Source organism: Haliaeetus albicilla, chromosome 21, assembly GCF_947461875.1.
Source record: "Haliaeetus albicilla chromosome 21, bHalAlb1.1, whole genome shotgun sequence".
In the NCBI taxonomy this organism is placed as follows: domain Eukaryota; kingdom Metazoa; phylum Chordata; class Aves; order Accipitriformes; family Accipitridae; genus Haliaeetus; species Haliaeetus albicilla.
The window spans coordinates 17,769,597-17,789,863 of NC_091503.1; the positions used below are offsets into that span (position 1 = coordinate 17,769,597).

The 20,267-nt window shown below is 41.4% G+C and overlaps 1 protein-coding gene across 2 annotated transcripts in view; it reads right to left on the bottom strand.

Annotated features, from left to right (window-relative positions):
• Positions 1 to 20,267, bottom strand: part of ELOVL2 (ELOVL fatty acid elongase 2) — a 56,302-nt gene that overhangs the window by 27,978 nt on the left and 8,057 nt on the right. For both annotated transcript variants that reach the window (XM_069809086.1, XM_069809085.1), the window contains exon 2: positions 329 to 392. In XM_069809086.1, coding sequence (XP_069665187.1) covers positions 329 to 392 — 64 coding nt within the window. The remainder of the gene's footprint in view (positions 1 to 328; positions 393 to 20,267) is intronic.

Here is a 20,267-nt window from a genome sequence, read left to right on the forward strand (position 1 = left end):
TTTTAAGTTTCAGGAAAAAAGGTAATTCAGTTTCACTACTTCTTTCACCTTCAGTGTAATCTGTGATTGGTTTTAATTTGTATTACAGGTAATATTAATGTCAGTCAAAAGAAAAATGTATTGGCTTTCTATAAATGCAGTGCACAGTGATAGATTTCCTACAATAATGGTATGTTCCTGCAAATACTGTGATTCTGCCTAGACCACATTTTTCAGTGACAAATTATTCGGATAGAAGATTTTGACTACTTCTATTGATTAAAATATTTTTGAGTGGTAATCTGGATAGGTATTGTTTCCTAAAAAGGCTAAAAGTGGAGCAGCTTACCTCGAGGTCCAAACATATAGTCCACAAATGCATTTACTTCCCGGTCAAAAGCTTTCAGATGCTCCTAAAAAATATAAAAAAGGTATGTGACAAACATTATCTTATGGCTCACATAGAGGTTACAATTTAAAAAAACCAACAAACTGGCAAAGAGCATGTCATGCTAAAGTATTTCCAAAGTACGCAACATCGTGTCTACTGAAAAAAGCCAAACCTCTTTAAAAATTAATTTAGGACAGATTGTGGTCTAGATAACAATAGAGGCCTTGTTACTGGAAACTGCCCAAAACAGAACTCTTTAGGAAGGGAAATTAAGGTTTTACAAATTAAAAAGAACAAGTATCACAGCAAACCTGTCTGTGATAGAGTGAAAACAACACCTAATAAAGATGCTTTTTTTGTTTGTTTTTGCTATGTTTCCTCAACTGAAATAATTTTTTTTTGCAGAGAAGAGCTGGCGCTTCCTTTAGTAAGCTTCACAAAGCTGCCTCGTTGCAACTAGCTTAGTGACAGTGCATCAGCTGAATATCTCGACGCTTTATAAAGGAAACCTTTGGGGTGACCCAACTGAGCTTTCTCTAAATCGGGCACTGAGTTCCTAAAACAAAGTCTGCAGGAGAACACAGACCTCTTGTAATGAAGTTCAGACTATGTAGGGAGGGAGGAAGAAGAGGCAGGAGGAGGAGGGCTATGCTACAGAGGCATTGTGTTTTGAGGTTTAAGTCAACGGAGCTGCTCAGCTGGCAGGCCTAGCAAGTTTGCGTCTGTTTGTGACTGAGCTGGGAGCTAAGCCATGACAGGCACAGTCCTTCCCTCTGTCGGATGCGGTGGCCTCTCCAAAATACTTCTTCTCAGACTCCAGTTCTGGGCTGTGGCTTCCTGCGTGCCGGTGCCTGAACGACTCTGCCACAAGCCTGAGGTCAGCCAGGTTCTTCCTCTGCTCCTTCCAACAACACCCTGCTGCGTTTGATGAATTAATTTCAGCACTGAGCAAATGCAGCCAAGCTGAGGAGAAAGACACAGAGTGATGCTGAGCACCTCCATAGGGCGAGAGCTGCCAAGGGCTGTGTGTGCCTTTGAATGCCAGATATCTCCACACCAGCCTGGGCTGCAGTCACCATCAGCAGATCTGCTTCGTGAAGAACCACATTTGCTCCCTGGCCCTGGCCTCTGCATTCCCCTGCTGTGGCTGGATTGCGGTCTGGGCAGGCAGAAGCTCCTGGCACACACAAGCCCCTTGTGTTTCTTCCCCTCTTGCATTTTGGTCCTTTAGGATGTTCAAAGTGGACGGGTTTTGTGTGAATACGTGGCAGCAAGAGGTTTTGCAGCATCCCAGGCTGTAAAGGTCTGTCTCTGTAAGGCTGTGTTCATCCTATCTTAAAGAAAAACCCAACAAAACCCCCAAAACTAAAACTATGTGTAGTTTTTTAAAACAAAAAAATAAAGGACTTGCTCTGAAAGAGGAGAAAATGAAGCTAACAATTCACGATACAAAAAGATTCCTCATACTTTGCAGCAATGAGGAAATTAAGCTAGCTTTTAGGAAAGGGTTCCGACTACTGCCCCTGGAGAAAAGTGTTTTCTCAATTTCAGACATTTTCCTCAGCAGCCTAAGGATGTCTTCTGTCATAAGAGGTTGCTCTGTTTCCAGGTGCGGGACCTGTTCAGAAGTTCTGCTTCCATTTTTACATCCTTAAGCTATGTAATTTTTCTGCTATTATTTCATGATGAAGGTACTGCCATTTGGGGGATGCCACACTGCTGTTTGTCTGTGATATGCCCACTTGCTACGTTAATTTGAAACACAGCTACTCCTGTGCTTGACAGTTTTGTTGTTAGACTTAATGGACTGCTTTGGAAAAAATACCTTAATGGATTCAAGTGACTTGTAGGAAAGAGCATGCAAAGCTACTTGCTTTCATGCTTACATTATATAAACAAATCTTACGTGTCAAGAACAAAATAATAAACCATGTATATTCCTTTTATATTAAAATACTGTAGATAAATGTACTCTTGGCTGCGTTGAAATGGAAATTAGGGACTGAATTCTTCTAACAGTTAGATGGCAGAATTAGAGTTGTAGAATAATTATTAAGGAGAAAGAGCAGAATGAAGACTTTAAAAAAAAATAGAATCATAGAAGCATTTAAGTTGGAAAAGACCTTTAGATCATTGAGTCCAACTGTTAACCTAGCACTGCCACGTTGACCACTAAACCATGTCCCCAGGCACCACATCTACACGTCTTTTAAATACCCCCAGGGATGGCGACTCAACCACTTCCCTGGGCAGCCTGTACCACCTTCTTTCGGTGAAAAATTTTTTCCTAATATCCAATCTAAACTTCCCCTGGCGCAACTTGAGGCCATTTCCTCTTGTCCTATCACCTGTAACTTGGGAGAAGAGCCCGATCCCCACCTCACCACAACCCCCTTTCAGGTAGTTGTAGGGTGCGATCAGGTCTCCCCTCAGCCTCCGTTTCTCCAGAATAAACAACCCCAGCTCCCTCAGCCGCTCCTCACAAGACTTGTGCTCCAGGCCCCTCACCAGCTTCGTTGCCCTTCTCTGGACACACTCCAGCACCTCCATGTCTTTCCTGTCGTGAGGGGCCCAAAACTGAACACAGGACTCGAGGTGCGGCCTCACCAGTGCCAAGTACAGGGGGACGATCACCTCCCTGCTCCTGCTGGCCACACTATTTCTGATACAAGCCAGGATGCCGTTGGCCTTCTTGGCCACCTGGGCACACTGCTGGCTCATATTCAGCTGGCTGTCAACCAGCACCCCCAGGTCTTTCTCTGCTGGGCAGCTTTCCAGCCACTCTTCCCCAAGCCTGTAGCGCTGCATGGGGTTGTTGTGACCCTAATGCAGGACCCGGCACTTGGCCTTGTTGAACCTCATACAATTGGCCTCAGCCCATCGATCCAGCCTGTCCAGATCTCTTCGTAGAGCCTCCCTACCCTCCAGCAGATCAACCCGCCCTCCCAACTTGGTGTCATCTGCAAAATATACAAAGATCGTTTTTTGCATAGGTTACTGTTTTCATTGATCCAACTTGTGACAGTCGACCTCTTACACCTGGCTAAGATGAGCAGACAGCATGCTGACTAGATGAGCCAGCCTAAAGTTAAATCCACCTCCTTATGAATGTGCTTAAATGACACAGTGGGGACTTTTATCAGCTCCCAGCCCTGCTCCAGTCTATCTTAATTAGCACTAGATCAGTTCAGTGCCTGGTTTGCTTTCATAGGTAATTTGAGTGTAGAAATTTTTCTAGGAGGTGCAGCAGAAGAAACAAATATACTTAAGAATTGTCCCAGCATTTACCTCCTTTTTAGCTTTTTTACAGCTTATCTTAGTTTACAGGAACAAAAATAGATGTTTGCAGGAACAAAAATAGAGATTTACAAGATATAGCTTTACAAGGTTGTTAAAGACAATACATTTGTTTATATACCTAATACTAGTACTAATGTTTGGAAAAAAAAATTCTTACTTTAAAACAGGTAGGTCATTTTGTGTGACTGGTCTTGTCACCTTCCTGTCAACGCTGCTACAAGAGACCATACCATATTTCTGGGTTTTAGAATATGTCCTTAATAGTGCCTCTAGGCAGATTAGATGTGAATGTCTTGCTCTTTTCTAAAGAAAAGCAAATAAAAACAGCCTGAACAAAACCACATGCTCAGACTACTCACTTTTCTCTGCCTAATCACTATAATAGCCTTTATCAGTGAAGGTATTTGAGTTACGAAGCTAAAGATTAACATATATTTCATGTTTTTCCTTCTGTTGTACAGGACACTGCTCTGGGTATTGGCAATGCTAGCAGTTTGGCAGAATTTCAGACAGATTTGTGGAAGATTTATATACCTACACCTATGAAAAAGACATTAGGTTATCTGAGCAAATCAAATCACCCAAATGGAAAGATGAGGCGAGGACATAAAGCCAATGATGATAAAGCAACATAGAGGTCTCTAATGAGTTGCAATATTTTTGTAACAGAAATGGAAATAAGTGAATAAGTAGCACGCTGCGCACATGTGAATTACTGTTTTCATGTTGATTGCACCTAAAACACTATTTCAAAGTCAGCAGGTATGGGAAAAAAACCCCACTTCTCATTCTATGCGTATACAGCTTTGCTAGTGTTGGTTTTCACTGAGAGACCAATGTCTACTGGTTTCCTAATAGTTTTAGTAAAAGTAATATAAGCTATGCAAAAATTATGTACATGCTGTCTAAACAGTGCAGATATCAAAATACCTTTGATTTCTCAAAACACCAATGATCCGTCTTTAGGCATTATCTACTGCCCACTGAAAACATTGCCACAAGTGATTTAAATTTCTCTTTATATAGCTATATAAACCAGGCTACCTGGATCCAGTATAAACATGAAAAAACTTCTTTCTTTTACAGAAGCAAGCAGATGGACTTGTCCCTGTGTCCTGGTTTCAGCTGGGATAGAGTTAACTGTCTTCCTAGTAGCTGGTACAGTGCTATGTTTTGAGTTCAGTATGTGAAGAATGTTGATAACACTGATGGTTTCAGTTGTTGCTCAGTAGTGTTTAGACTACAGTCAAGGATTTTTCAGCTTCTCATGCCCAGCCAGGGCACCTGACCCAAACTGGCCAACAGTGTATTCCATACCATGCGACGTCCCATCTAGTTTAGGAACTGGGAAGTGGGGGGCAGGGAATCGCCGCTCGGGGACTGGCTGGGTGTCGGTCGGCGGGTGGTGAGCAATTGCCCTGCGCATCATTTGTACATTCCAATCCTTTTATTACTACTGTTGGCATTTCATTAGTGTTATTATCATTATTAGTTTCTTCTTTTCTGTTCTATTAAACCGTTCTTATCTCAACCCAGGAGTTTTACTTCTTTTCCCGATTTTCTCCCCCATCCCACTGGAAGGGGGGGGTGTGAGTGAGCGGCTGCGTGGTGCTTAGTTGCTGGCTGGGGTTAAACCACGACACCCTGTCAGCTATTGTTCCCAGTGACAATCTTAAAAAATCTCCCAACTACTACTTTAGCAAATTAATACTGCAGTCTAGAAACGAGGAGTTTACAGCCAAAGTAACTTGTTTGATCCTTTGGGAATAAGAATGACCACCAACAGGCTAGGGAGCCCACCAAAAGGTCTAGGTCCTAGTGGCTGCAGTCACAAACCCTTCAGAAGGAGAATTTGCCCACAGGCACGGGTTCTCCATAACCCGTGTTAGTCTAAGGATGCATATTCTAAAATTAAAGGCTCCTTGAATTTCAGAGACAGCGATATCAGCCTTTTCTGAGCTGGGATGAGGAACTCATATTCAAAATGTTCTTCATGTGCATAAAGTACTGTTACAGACAATAACTGTGTTTAAAAGACAAATAAAAGGCAGTTATTAAATATAGGCATACATGATGATATATGTTTGTGAGGCTTTTTGTTTGATTATGCAGATTTTAAATGGCTTTCTGAAATAAACTTCCTACAGATGAATAAACTGCATTCAATCTTACTTATGCTATTTGGAAACCTTTTGTATTAGTGGGGTTTTTTTCATGCAAAAGCCTGGAATCAGGCTCAGTATCTCAAAATCAGATACTGATTCAGTATCTCAAAAGTCCAATATAATTTGTTGTTTGTTCTTGCACAGCTATACAGAAACTATAATACTCTGTATAAAAAGAGATCTCATTTCAGGCTTCAAACAAAAACCAGAAGTGCGTGCAGCCTCTGTTCTTCGGTACAGCTTCTGGAAGCAAATGTGATATTTGAAACAACCATGATGGAAAATACATATATTAACAGTATGGTGATTTTTATTATCTAGATGGCAACTTTTGTTTAATTCCCTGAAGACTTCTGCTCTGTAAACAGTCAGCGACTGAGCAGTACTGGAATTAATCTGAATTTATCAGCATGTTTAAAGAAACTAATTTTAGATGCCTGCGCATATTTGAATATACAAATATTAAAGAAGTTTTGGAAAACTGTAGTGTTGGCTCCAGAATAGCTGAAGTAGGGGATGAAATGAAGCAAAGGGAAGTCAAAGTTAAATCTCAGGACTGTTGCGTAACTGCTTATAAAACAAATTATTTAGCTTTTTATTACTTGGATTAATTAAAATTAATCTGGAACAAAGACATACAGTGGGGGACAATTCTTCATCACAGATTGTTTCAGACTACCTTTTAGGTTTCTGTCATCTTTATCTTCTATGATTTGTGCGTTATATCTGTAGGGGAAATGTGTATAACAATCTGCAAAGAAAGGACTTCTTCAGGGATTATTATACACAAACAGCAGAGAAAGACGAAGCTGAAGGCAGAAAGGTGAGCCAGAGGTTGCTATATATTGCGTCACTATAACAAGGGGGATATTCAATTAAATTGGGAGACAGGACACCCAGAAGTTGATAATAAACTGTTGCTTTATGTAATTTATAATTAATATATGGAACTCGCTGCTAGATAATCTCACTGAGTGTAGGAACATGCCGGAGTGAGCTCATGAGAGAAACAGACAACTAGCTGGGTGATGAGACTGCTGCCACGTCCCATGGACGCACAGGGAGGGAGGGAAAAAATTAGCTAGAAAGGACATTATCTCAGATCTTCTTTTTTAGCATTTCAGACTAATCGTTTCAAGAAACAGAAACTGGACTCCTTATTTGATATGGTAATGTCTGCATCCCATGTTCTGGGACTTTCTTTCAAGTCCGATGGCTGACCAAGATTAGGGGCTGGCTACATTACAAAGCTTTAATTAGCACAGCTATATTGCCAGAGCTCCCAGTAGAAGCACAGCCCTCTGACTGTGGTAAACTGGGCTGGCTAAAGGGCTCTTTTGCCAATGCCCAGTGCATCCACTTGGGATGTTTTTGCTAGCGCAGCAGTCTCAGTGCCTGATTCCTTTCTAATGAGCGGCATTGCGAAGCTGGTGGACTTTTGTAACTAGATCTGTCCTAAGAAGGCAAGTAATTTGGTGTGACAGAAGTGACCAAAGCTAAGCAGTACTGCAGCAAGGCAAGTTCTGCTAGTGGTCTGGGTCCAGTGAGGTGCCCGTATAATATGTGAACAATGTTTGGTAATGCTCCTATTTTGCGGAAGATAACCAAGAATAGCTAATAGAAAGAACACTGGTGACTCCATCTAGAGATACAGTTATGAGTTCCAAGAGAAGAGAGATCTGTATCTTTGTTTTGGAAATGCAAGTTGTACAATACATTTTAATTTAATGCAAAAATCTCTGTTTGAAAAAATCAGTATGGTGGAGAAAAATCAAAAGAAGGCTGTTCCAGCTTCAGCACAGGAAATAAAAAATGAATGCTCTGCATATATTTCTCTATTTCCTTTCTTCTAAAAGCTTTCACAATAAACTGTAAGCACTCCAGGAGAGAAAGATGTTATTCTGGTTAGTAAATTATTTAAAAGACTTCAAGAACAGCTTTGAAGGTAACAAAGAATAGCACTACTTACAGTTGAGAAACACATAGTATTTCTAAAAGGTTTCAGTAAGAGCCATGTCTGGTCTGAAAACAATTTATTTGATTTTCAATGTTTTTCAGCCAGATTATATTTTCTTCCTATTGTTTTCTCATACTATGCAATATATGCTCCATTCCACTGCTAAAGCTTGCATGCATATGCGCAAATTTCTAGACATTTTCCAGTTGCTATTACCAAATTCAGCACTTTGGTGACAAAAAGGGCAGTATCTTTGCAGCTGAGGGTTATTTTTGTATGTATGTGGAAATTACTGACTGCAGGTTGGCATCCTGTGCAAGGCTGGTAGCTTGCAGGCCTGCCTGTTCTCTGACAGAGTAAGCCAGTGGGGGAGCTGATTCATCAAATAGGCTGGTTTTCTCTAGAGGGGATTGAAAGCAACTGTTTGAACAGTGATTACAGCCAAAAGTGCTGAACACCTTCTCCTGTGCTGATTTAGTCACTGCAGAGAAAGCTGAGTTGATGATGGTGTTACTGAGGGGGAAAAAGATAAGGGGAAGGTAGCTATAAAGAAAAGAGAGGCTCACAGATTTTTGCCTCAGTAGCTGTTCAGGTCACACTACCTGCAAGAAAATGCTCTTTTCACTGGCTTCCTTGATAAGAAGACTGGCTAACAATTTCTGACATGAAAAATGAATGGAAAGATGTCAAGTTTGGTAGGTATGGAAAGATACAGCTAAAGGTAGTCAGAGGTTTTATCTTCCAGCAGTTACTGCATTTGGGCTAAGGGCTTGACTTTGAAGAACAGATAAGACTTTTTTTCCTGAAATACATAGTTTCTCCTCTATCCTATGTTCTCACAATTTTGAAGTGAGGGCACTTGTGCCTAAAGGTTCTCTTATTTTACTGCTATTCAGAGAAATTCACCATGTGGTTTAGCAATGCCTACAGGAAAGGGGTAGGCTGCCAGCAGTATCTGTACCAACCCTGAAGTAGAACGTTTGACTTGCCTAAGTTACCAGGAGCATGCTAAAATATGTTACTTACACAGGCAAACTGAATTTCTTCAATTTCATTTGATTTTTAGTTCTCGAACATATCTTACAAGGAAGAGTTAAATCTTCAAAGACTGCTGGGATGTAGTGTTGTGTTGCATGATGCTGAGGTGTCCTGATGAGCTCCGTGGCCCCAAGTGAGATGTTCAAGCTCCCTATCCAAGGCAGAAGACGTGGGGACCTGGGTCCCCGCACTGTGCGGACAGATGGCCTTGGTGAGGCTCCAGGAGGTCCCTTTCTGGAGGGTTGTAACTCAGCAGCTGGCTGCCTCCCCCTGCTTGCGACTTCAAGCCAGTGACTGTTTCTGGAGCTGGGTACATATACAAGTCTTTCCTCTTGCAAATGCAGCCAAGATAAGAAAGTGGTACCTGTGTACAAGCAGCAGCCAGTGTGCCAGATGCTCCTGTGATACTGGTGTTCACACCTGCCCTCTGTCTAATCTGTCAGCAGGCTTTCAGCTTGTAGTCTCCATCTGCCCAGAGCCTTAGACTAGCAGTTGACTCAGGAATTTATTTTTCTTCATTTCTACTGCAGTTCTTGTCTCCCCAAGAAATACTTCAGTACATGTCTGAGTAAGGACTAGAATCTGGATGTTGAGATGAATGACTTGAGTTCAGATTTTTCACCTTTCTTTCATGCTGGTGATGGCTGACGATGCTCAGACATTTAGGGGGATGCGCCAGCCCAAGTGGTTAGGGAAGTCATAAAAAGATGTGATATGAGTTGAAGTTAGGTAGAAGAGCAGTTTGAAGCTTGGTCTCCCATACAATAGGTGAGGGCTGTATGCATTGAATTAATGGGAATGATAAGGTAGTGGACTTGGCAGCATCACAAGTACCTCGTTTTGGTCTATATGCGGCAATCTCAAATCCAGGCTTAGAAAACCATGTCCTGCAGGGGAGGGAGGGCAAGGAAGGCATGGCTCGAGAATGCTCCCAGGGTTTAGGAGCTTGGACCAGTATAGTTATATACAGAAATACAGGTGCTGTTACTACTGGAAACACGCACGCCTAGAGCATTTAGGGGCCTCCAACATCATGTGGCACCTGGGTTCTAAATTTTGGGCATAGGTACCCTGAAAAAGAAGTTGAATGATTGAAGGAATAAAGCCAACAAACAGCCCTGTGCAGCATCTAGTTCTCCCTTCACATCCACCCCTGCTTCACCAGCAGTTCTGTAGGGCTCAGTAGTTTCCTAGCATATGTGCTTCAACCAAGCAAAAATCTAGTGTCATGACGCTGATATGTGTCAGATCTAAACTGCAGTTTTGAAAAGTAATCCAGAAAAATGGCACATCAAAGCATAAATGCTAGTCTGTTGGGTTTTTTCTTGGTCTGCTTTGACTTAATGTTAGCTATTTGCTCTATTTTTATTTTCAAAACCATTCTGCTTTACCTCTAGAAGCAAAAGCATCACTGAAACTGCTGCTTCCATCCTGCAGTTACAGTCGGGTTAAAAACCAATAAAAATAGAAACCAAACTGGTTAGTATTTTGTTCATTAATTACCCTTACTGCAAGCTGTCTTTATTAGGTCTGGGCTTGTAGAAAAATCTTAAAATGAACAGGAATCTTTCTGTGAGACCAATGTAGAGGATTCATAGAATAGATTCCTCACTCCAGTCTGGACTGAGGACTGCAGCACTTGTGCCTGTTAGCGTTTGAAAATAAGGACAGTAGTATGTCATCCCACATTGTAAAATTGCACCCTCAGCATGCCTGTGCTCTGTAGCAGACTGCAAGGACTGGGGTTGGGGATCTGCTGTACGAGGAACCTCTCCTACCCCTTCTTTTCTCCCACTAGTGTTTTTAGGGGGGCATGGCTGGGTTACAAAGGCACCCTGCATAGTACCTGCAGTGACACTGTGTAGACTACTGATTCTCAGGTTAATTTTCTAGGGAAAAGCAGTTCTCCATCAGATCTCTTCTTATCCTTACGCTGCGTGATAGCAAGGAGAGTGGAGTTCTGCGTGCTGCCTTCCATAGCTTGCCTGTGAGTCCCAGTACGCTGAGGTCTTTGGAAGGTATTTGCACATCCCTCTGGGGGGAGAGGGCTTCTTTGGGGCCTAATGGCTTAGAGGTGTGGCCACTACACATTTAAGCAGTGGCAGTCTTGAAACTTTTGACTTTTTCCTTGGGGTACAGGCAGAAAGGAGGTCCTAAATGTGCTCTGTTGCAAGGAAGGGTGAGGCTCTTCAATTGGTTTCACCCACAGCTCCCTGAATGTTCAGGAATAGGATTTCAGAATGCCTTTCCTCCTCTATCAGTTTTTTTCATTATTTCATGTAATCTCAAGCTCATACTTGATATTAAAACAGTCTCTGCCCTGCCAGAGTTGATTGCAACAGTTCAGCAGAAATCTTTCCAGTTGATAATATACGTCTGTTCTTTGAGGAGTTAGAAAGTGGTCTGTCAGGAAATGTGTACCTGAACCAAGTTTCCCTGTGGTCTCCATATATCTCTGGTGAATAATGTCACCTTTATGCAGTTCCACTTATGCTGATGGTACTTTTTGTGGGTGTTTCCATCCACAAACCAGACTGGAATATTAAAGCAATAGGAACTGCGGGCCTGGGAAACACCCCTCCTCATTGCCCAGGGTGGAGAAACAGCAGAGAGTCTCAAACCGACAGTTCCCACGGGCAGATCTAGATGCTTCCACAGAAAAGAGTAAGGCCAGAAGGGACTTGGCACAGACCTGCCCTGAGTTAATTCCCATTTTCTGCTAAAGCAGCTAGTAGCAGAAAGCCAACCCCATCCTTCAGTATCTGTTCCTGTGTTATTTTCAGTATTTTAAAAGTGCTTTCCTTCTGGTGAAAGGGAAGCAGATGACTTTGAGGCTTGAAGGTTGAGAAACTTCCATGTCCTCCTCTGTGGACTGTGAGTTTGGGTGGCCTGCATAAGAGTCAGAGGACAGGGCTCTCTTAACAACCCCCTGCTTGGGCATCTTATGGCTCTCGGAGTATTATTCACAGAAAGCATTAAGAGAAACGGTGGCCTACTAAAGGCAGAGCCTTTGCCGTGCTGCCCGTGTGGCGCTCGTACCCCCTCATGCTGAGGAAGCGGAGCCCTTTGGTGCGCTTGTCCCCCCAAACAGCGTGCCCTGTGCAAGGGGCTCCCTTTCCTCATGTGGACTGAAATGGGTGCCTGACGCAATTTGCTGTTTGTAGCGATGCACCTTCGTCGCTGAGTTTAATACGAATGAGCGGATGGGGATGCTAGGAGCAGAAGAGGGCTTAGCGATGGGAGAAGCAGCATGTATCCCCATCTCCCTCCTGTATCTTGGACTAGTTTCCAGCCATGCTTAAGTCAGTCATAGCGGGGGAAAATATACATAAAATACACATGCAGAGCTGTGCAGCTACAGCATTCCCTCTGACGGGAGAATCTGAAATACAGCAACAACCACAAGCTCCAGGTTAATGTGCTGAATGCTAACAGAAAGATAGTGCGACATACCAAAAATAAGTTTGGTGCATGTTTCTCTCAGAGGTTCAACACCTTTGATTTCTGTACAGAGACGTGTTGTTACTGATGGTTACCAGTGAACCTGCCCTGTCTGGGAATCTCCTCTGATGGAGCAGGAAGGAAAACACCTCTCGGGCTTGGCTTCCCTGCCTGCAGCGGTTCATCCAGGAGCAGAACGGGGCACACACCTGGGAGACTGACCCAAGGAGACCATCTGTGCTGGGTCTTTTACACAACACACCTGCACTCCATCCCGCTTGCAGTCATAACCACAGTGCAGATGCACACCCTGTGTCAGCTGCAATCCATCTCATCTTTATCTATAGCTGCAGTACCCACCCTCAGTGCTACCTTTGTTTCTTGGTTTTTACAGGTGGGAATCTATAGGCAACCCTTGCTGCTGCAGCAATGCTTCTCTAAAACAAAAGCTTATGGAATGATGAGGTGTTCTTGCACATAAGGTGGTTTGGGGAAATGCAATAGATGATAACCAAATGCAATGAAAGGAAAAAAAATTAAATTTATTTTGGGCTTTCCTAACATTCACCTTTCTAAAAAAATTGTCATAAACAGCTTTGTGTGTGTGTTTTAATTCTCTCTTCCTAATTAACAAAAAATACCCTGCTTTTTTTTTCTTCCCCCTCCAAAAGACAGGGTTTTAACTGTTGATACTATAAGGCCTCACAAACTATCATAGTTCTTATGTCTCTCTGAAAATGCTAGGTTCTAGCTGTAGTGAAGTAGAATAGCAAGTTCTGCCTTGTACTGCTAAATTTGTAATCACACATTAAGAAAAACCAAAACTCAGCATGTATTGCTTTAGCACAGTTATGTATGCAGAGTTGTGCAGCGTTTTACTTGGTGTAAAACTCCTGAAACCAGATTGCCTGGCCTCAGGGGTTGCCGTCAGGAGCAGGCACTTTGTGAGCACCTCAGTTCTGCATGACAGGCCTTTACGGCCAGGAGACTATGGAGAAACACTCTTCTCTCAAGCTTTATCAGTTGATGGTTGGTGTGCTCCCATAGGAAACGGGAGTTTGAGCTGTGCTCAGCTGAGGAGCCAACATACTCCAGGCTTTTCACTTCTGGAGAAATAGCACTAATATTTAGGCTCCTTCTGCTTTGGGATTTTTAGTTTTGTTTAACAAGAAGTGTCTTTTCACTTTGTTTTGTAGTCCTGCCCAGTGCTAAGCACGCTAATCCCGCACGTGGGAAGAAGGACCGAGGTGGAGGAATATCTGCTTAATGGCTTCTGTCAGGACTCCAGTCAGGTTGAAGCACCATCAACACCAAAGGTGAGTAAGCCTTAAGAAGCAGAACAATTTCCATGAAAACACTAAGTATGTGAGTTATTTCAGACATCAGTCTTTGTTTCTGGACTAGGCAACCTGTTAGGAGCCATAGAAAATATTAATATCTCGCATAAAATAAGGTAAGTCTTATTTTACCAGCCATGCTATTACTGTCAGATCATACATCATTGTGAGATAAATTGTTTTTGCAAAATTAGCTGTTTGGGTTTTTTACGAGTATGAGGAAAAGGAATTTGGAAGCTTCTGCACTACAATTGCATGGGTTAGAATGAAAGTGATTTAAGAACCCATTAATATTTACTTGATTTCCCAAAATCTATTCATAATTTAAATACTTGAAAGCATTCAGCCTATTACACATTTTTCATTGTTTTATCTTGTAAAAGACTAAGTGTTATATTGTCTCCAGGATGAAAAATTCTCTTTCTGGAATCACTGCTTGCAGGATTTCCCTTCTACAGTTTCCAAACTTTTTTGCTCTGTTCTTTACAATCATATTAAGTAATCGTTAAAATAATGCATGGCAATCATAGTGCTCAAAATAGAACTTGGCTAGCCTTAAAAGAAGAGCAGAAAGGAAGGGTGGCTGCTGTGGCCCAATTTGCAGTATGTGTCAGTTGTGTATGCTCCCAAGAACCGTATCTTTATAATCCATCCTCTTGCTTGTTAGCAGAATTTCAAAATGAAACTGTCACCAAAGCAGATCACTGCAATCCTTTTAAAAGTAATCCTGCTCAATTCTACCTGCTACACAGGGGAACATCAGCTTAACTTGTAATTAAAGAAGATTTCTCTAGGGAGACCTCAGATGTAGCCTGTCAGTTCCCAAGAAAATGGTAGAAATTATTGACCTCATTTTTCCTTTGCTCTAACAATCAGATTTAAAATGACAGTATGACCTGAGACAGAGCATAATTCCTGTCAGTGACAATGTGACAAGACTGTATGACTGCGAGGGAATAAACAAAAAGGAAATTAGTAAAAAATGAAAGGATAGATAAAAAATTCTGCCTCCTCCTAGTAGCCTGAGTGAATAAATGACTTTCTCAGGCAAAGCAACAATCCTTGGGAACTGGTCCTGGCTTGAATAAGAGAAAGTTTCCTTTGGAGCAGCAAGGTCCTTAAGTTACAAGTGAAGAACCCCAATGAGGTTGTTCGGTTTTGTTTTGGTTTTTTTTGTTTTGGGTTTTTTTTGAGAGAGATTAATTCTCTTATGGTTGCTTCCTTAATGGTCTGTTCAGCTCTTGTTGACTTCACAAGGTGTTGGGAAGACAGAGCAGTATCAGAATTAATTTTACATCAGCAATACAAAAGCCTCCACAGCTTAACATACCTGTGCCCTAACAACTAGATTTGGTAAAGGATGCCTAACCAAACTACATAATGAAGAGGCAGTGTATCACTTCTCATTTTAGAAGAGCAAGACAGCCAGCTGCACTTTGAGGAGCATGGGAAAATAATTCTACCAGAGGAAGGGATGGTAATTACCCTTTTAAGGCTTTGAATTTACCAGGTTATTTCATTTTGGAACAGAATATTCCCCAAAGGCACGCCTGGGTATACAGCATCTGCCCAACATATGCCATATCTGCAACTACACGGGTTTTGCAGCAAAAGGCTTAGTTTAGACCCATGCAATAAATAAACAAGATGGGGATAGCGAGCAAATGAAATGGTAGGGGAGAATTACAGCAGCAAGTTTACAAGGCAGCTCAGTTTTCTCAGTATGCTGTATCTTGATAATTTTGTTTTCCTCGCTATTTGTAGACAGATTTTGTTGCTGCTGAGAAGCCAATCTCGTAAGTTAGTATAATGCGTGCAGGGCTTTATTTTGTACTTGGCATACATGTTGTTGTTTTTGTACTTGGCATACATGTACTTGGACATCCTTCTGGAGAAAGCAATAGAGACAAACAGACAACATATCCTTTCTAGTACTGTGAAAATCTCTTAATTTTCTACTGTAGCAAACTTCAAGATCTAAGATGAATAGAAGATCCTAGGTCTCTGCACAGGATTGCATGGCTTGTTGGATAATGAACGTTAAAAAAAAAACAACCCCAAAAGCAAGAGCTCTGGTTTTCCCACAATCCTGGCAGTGCAGTAAGACAAAGGGGACTCTATGCCGAAGAAGTAGATTTCTTGGTTGCCGTCCCAGATGTCTGCAACGTAACACTATGTCCCCACGGTGGGGATTAATGTGCAAGGGACTGCCTGCCCCTCCTGTTACAGGCAGGGAGGATCAAAAAGGATTTTCTAAAATGTGTTCCCTGGTCGGGGCTCTCCCTGGCTGAATGGTTTTGCCTGAGTTTCTTAAAAGGCTCATACTAGTGTGGCAGGGCACTTGCCTCCTGGGGGTGGTGGGAGGACGACAAGACGGGAGTATTTGGAAACCCCGTGGGTAGCATTTCTAGCTGCTCTGGGCTGACATAAAAGTAGGGCTGTGGGGTTCTCTCTTTAAAATACAATAAATTAAATAAAAATAAAATATTAAAATATAAACATACAAAAAATTAAAATAAAGCCTTAGGGTTTTTTCTTTATATCTTCTACTCTGACGGACAATTGTCAGCAGCTCTTCAGAAAACTCTGAGTCACAAACTTAACTTGTAAAATATCTACTATTAACTAATTCATTAATTAAGACTTTTTCCTGCAATGCTAATTCCCTTTATAGACACACTTTTCCTAAGAACAACAGTCTAGAAGATTGAATACAGCCTGTGAAGCATGTAACAAAAAAGAAAGATTGAGAGCTGTTGGCAAAACTGACAGCTTTGTACATATATGGAATTAATACCTGTGTTCAAACTAATAACCAATTCACCTAGTCAGGATGGAGGTGATAAAATAGGCTTCTAATATATATAATGCTAAAGGTACTGTACATAAGAAAATAAACAAAATGCAGCACGTTTTGTTTGCATCACTTAACTGCGTTCTGTATTTATAGTCAATGTATTATGAATTTCTGAAGCTCACTGCTATTAATCTCATGCTCCTAAAGTATTTTAAAATTGCCATAGCTACTGAATTGTGTACAGAAGAATATTTTAAGTATTAAAAACTTCTAGGACCAAATAGACAATTATAGCATAGGATACCTTAGTTTTTCAGAAAAAACAGTGGTCCTGAAAATACTTTCATCCTCGTGAGCAAAACCATCTCCAGCTGATGCAGTTATTCAACTGCACTGAGCTCCTTATAAGCATAAACAAAAACCAAATCAGAGCTAGAGAGCTGTTGGATTTCAGGCAGCATGAAAGTCGCTGCGCACTGGCTTCTCAGCTGTGCTTCCTTTGGGCTGGGAACACCACTGCAGACCTCTTGCCAGTGCTGGTTGTACAACTGCCACGTATTCCTGTTAAAGTGACTCTGGTTAATCAAAACTACCCAAGTAGGAGCTCTTTGGCAACTGGGCTCACCCTGGGTAAATGAAGTTATGCAATGTCCATGTGAGGAGCTGTGCAGGATAGTGACCTGCAGCAGAGGGATGGTGCTGTGTGGCTGGGAGTGGTAATCTCATTTACTGACACAGCTGGAACAGGATCAGGCACGTTCACATCCTTGCTTGGCTTTTGTAGTAACTTCTTCAGCATAGATCCCCCAAACTGAAGTCCCTCCATCCTGCATTTTTACTGAGCTAAAACACTAAGTTCTTGTTTTCACAAATTTACGTGTGGTAGAAGTTAGTCATGCTTTCACTGCCACAGTAAAGCTAGAATTGTATCTAAAAAGAATATGTGTAAATTAAGATTATTATTGACTTCTGTAAAGTCAGAAAACCCAGAAAGGAACAATGTGGGATTAAAACCCACAAAAACATGTCTATAATAATGCCTATGTGTTTGCTTTGTTTCCCAAACCTGCTACAGAATGTCTTATTTAATCTTCATGTAAAGCTACCGAGATGAATTCTGCCCAGCTGTATTGCCTTTGTGGAAAATTGTACCTGTAAACATTTAATTGAACTGGACTACCTACCTTCCCAAAGGCACAATGCATCCAAATCTACCCTGATATATAACCTGTGTCACCTGCTCAAATTATTGAATTACCCAAGGTGTAAACCAGGACATATTCCCGTTCCCTTGCCATGTGGGAATGGACCTGGAAGAAGCAGGAGATTTACAAGGGGGTGTGTTCATTGCATAACGATAACCCACCAGGTACAGGTAGATGTGCTGGCTGCTGAAAAGACCAGCAAAGCTCCACATGGGCACAATGGTCCACTTGGCCAGGCTCACCAGATCCACTGCCAGGAGCAGAGCCCTTGTATTTTAATTTCTCTTCAAAACTTGGAACGAACGATCTGGCAAAGTAGCTTAGTGTTGCAGGTTAACGTGCGTGCGTGTTTTCTTTCCGTTGCTCTCCATTCAGAGACTGCTAAGATAGGTCATGTCGTAGCCTGCGTTAGCCACATCCTTAAGAGTAACACTCAATTTACAGATTTGTTCTTGTTCTTACGGTCTGTGTGAAGGAAGTCTGCTCGTGACTATTTGCCCATTAGAAAAATGGGTTGTTCTTGTTTTGCAGTTGTTTGCTATACCATTTCTTGCCTAGTTGCTGCCCAAATGCGTAGACCCTTTGCTGAACTATTTATAGGGATGCAAGTGGAAAAAGGGGAAGGAAAAGAATGGAAGAGGAGGAGGTGTTTGTAGCATGCTGCTGTGGATTAGAGAGTCCAGATCCCAGCTTCTAAGGTTTCAGGCTTAATCTTCCAGCACATGCAAAGCCTTTCAATTTTACTTTGAGGTCATTACCCAAGTACAAAACAGTCTAACTGCTGTGTGAGGAATGCAGGTACAAAACTCAGTATAGGAAGCTATTCAATTAGGTAGTTATAATTCACTCTGGGAAAGAAGCCTGAGATTTTAGGGGAAAATATCTGCTGCTAAAATCTGTACGTTAAACTTAAAATCAAACAGATTTCAAGCTTATGGGTTTTAATAAACATTTCTCTTCTAATTTATTGGTTTGATGCTAGATTTCGCTTGTAAGTAACTGCTGATTTAAAGAAGAAAAGTAAAACCAGGAAAATTCTAAAGGATGAGCATGTCACAACATCTAATATTATGGAAAGAAAGCACAACTAGGAGACATTCACTGCTTCAGTGGGTATGCTGGTCTTGCAATACATTTTGTGTTTTCTTGATTATGTCCAGCATTAGAAGATCTGCTTTCTTGGTAGAGGCTTTTCGCACAGCTTTCTTCATCTTCGGGGAGATCATCTGATAGGATCAGCCTAAGCTGACTTGTAAAATCAAGTGTCATCAGAGTTGGGAATTTCCATGTGACACCACGTTTACATGAGAACGCTGCACCGCAGTTACTGCCGCATCTATCTGGACTTATTAATTATTAATTGATTCTTAGAGCAAACAGCCATTAGAAAGATAGAGATCATGTGGAAAAATATTGTTTCCCTCGATGGTTAAGTATCGGTGAGGTTCAGCGCTGCCCTGTAGTGGACAGATAGTTGACAAGAGGAAAACAGAGTTGCTGGCAAGGTCAACTTGAACTGTCTGAGACCTGATATGCATCACAGGCACTGATCACGTACCTTTTTCCAGAAAATGAATATCCTCGTGAGCTCAAGTTTCCAACAAGTGAAGGAGATGGTCCAAGTCTCTTTAGTTTGACTACTGTTTCAAAGAAGGAGAAGCATCACTTCCTACTTTGCATTAAATATGTGTTGTTGGGAACAACTATTTGAAGAGATGAAAATTTCTTAGAAGTAAATGTAATAAATACACTTGTTTTACAGGACAAGGTAGAAGTAGCATTGATGGCACCTGCAGCTGCTTTAAGTATCACTACAGATATCCTTAAAGACAGATAAAATGGGAAGCTTCTATCCTCAAAAAAAAAAAAGTATTAAGGGAAGAAAAACTAACAGCAGACAATAATTATTTGATAGCAAAATGTGTTGTCTGACAGAAGTGGCAAAGGATGGTAAATCTAGTTAGTAAATATAGAGAGTTAAGGCATTACAGAAAAAAAGCAGCAACAAGAGAATTTCCCCTGGAAAACAGCCTGTAGTAAGAAATATACATTTCTGTTTAAATCTGTGCAATCTGTAAATGTGGTGAGAGAGCAAATGTGCGATAGCTGTGAGAGTTAAGTAAGCAAGTAAAATAAAAGAATTGCAAGTATTATTGGTTTTAAAGAAACCCACCTATTTGAAATTATTTCTTTTAGGAAGATGCTGAGAAAGAAAGGTGATGTCTGAAGATGTCCTTTGGTACTTTTCCCAGCTAGATATAAGCACTGTGTTATTTGAGGGCTCTAATGGATCTGAATGCTTCCTTCATTTTGACTGTGACATTTCTCCTTTGTAATTTAGACGCATTTACCTGCAGAATTAACCTGAAGATCTGATCAACTGAGTGTTGATCAAAATATATCCCAAACTAGTTTATTGAGTCAAGTGCAAGATCATTTCAGGTAACAAATTCTTCAACCTCTTCTAATTCTGGATTGATGAAAGAAGTGTCATAGGTGTTTAATGAACTTGTTTTGCTTTCTGCAATGCAGATGCCCATGTTACAGTGAGTACTTTGTTAATTTACATGACACCATTATTTCAACAATATCGTATCCTCTTCACTTAACCACCTTATTGCATCCAATGAGAACTGCTGAGAATCACATTTGCATCA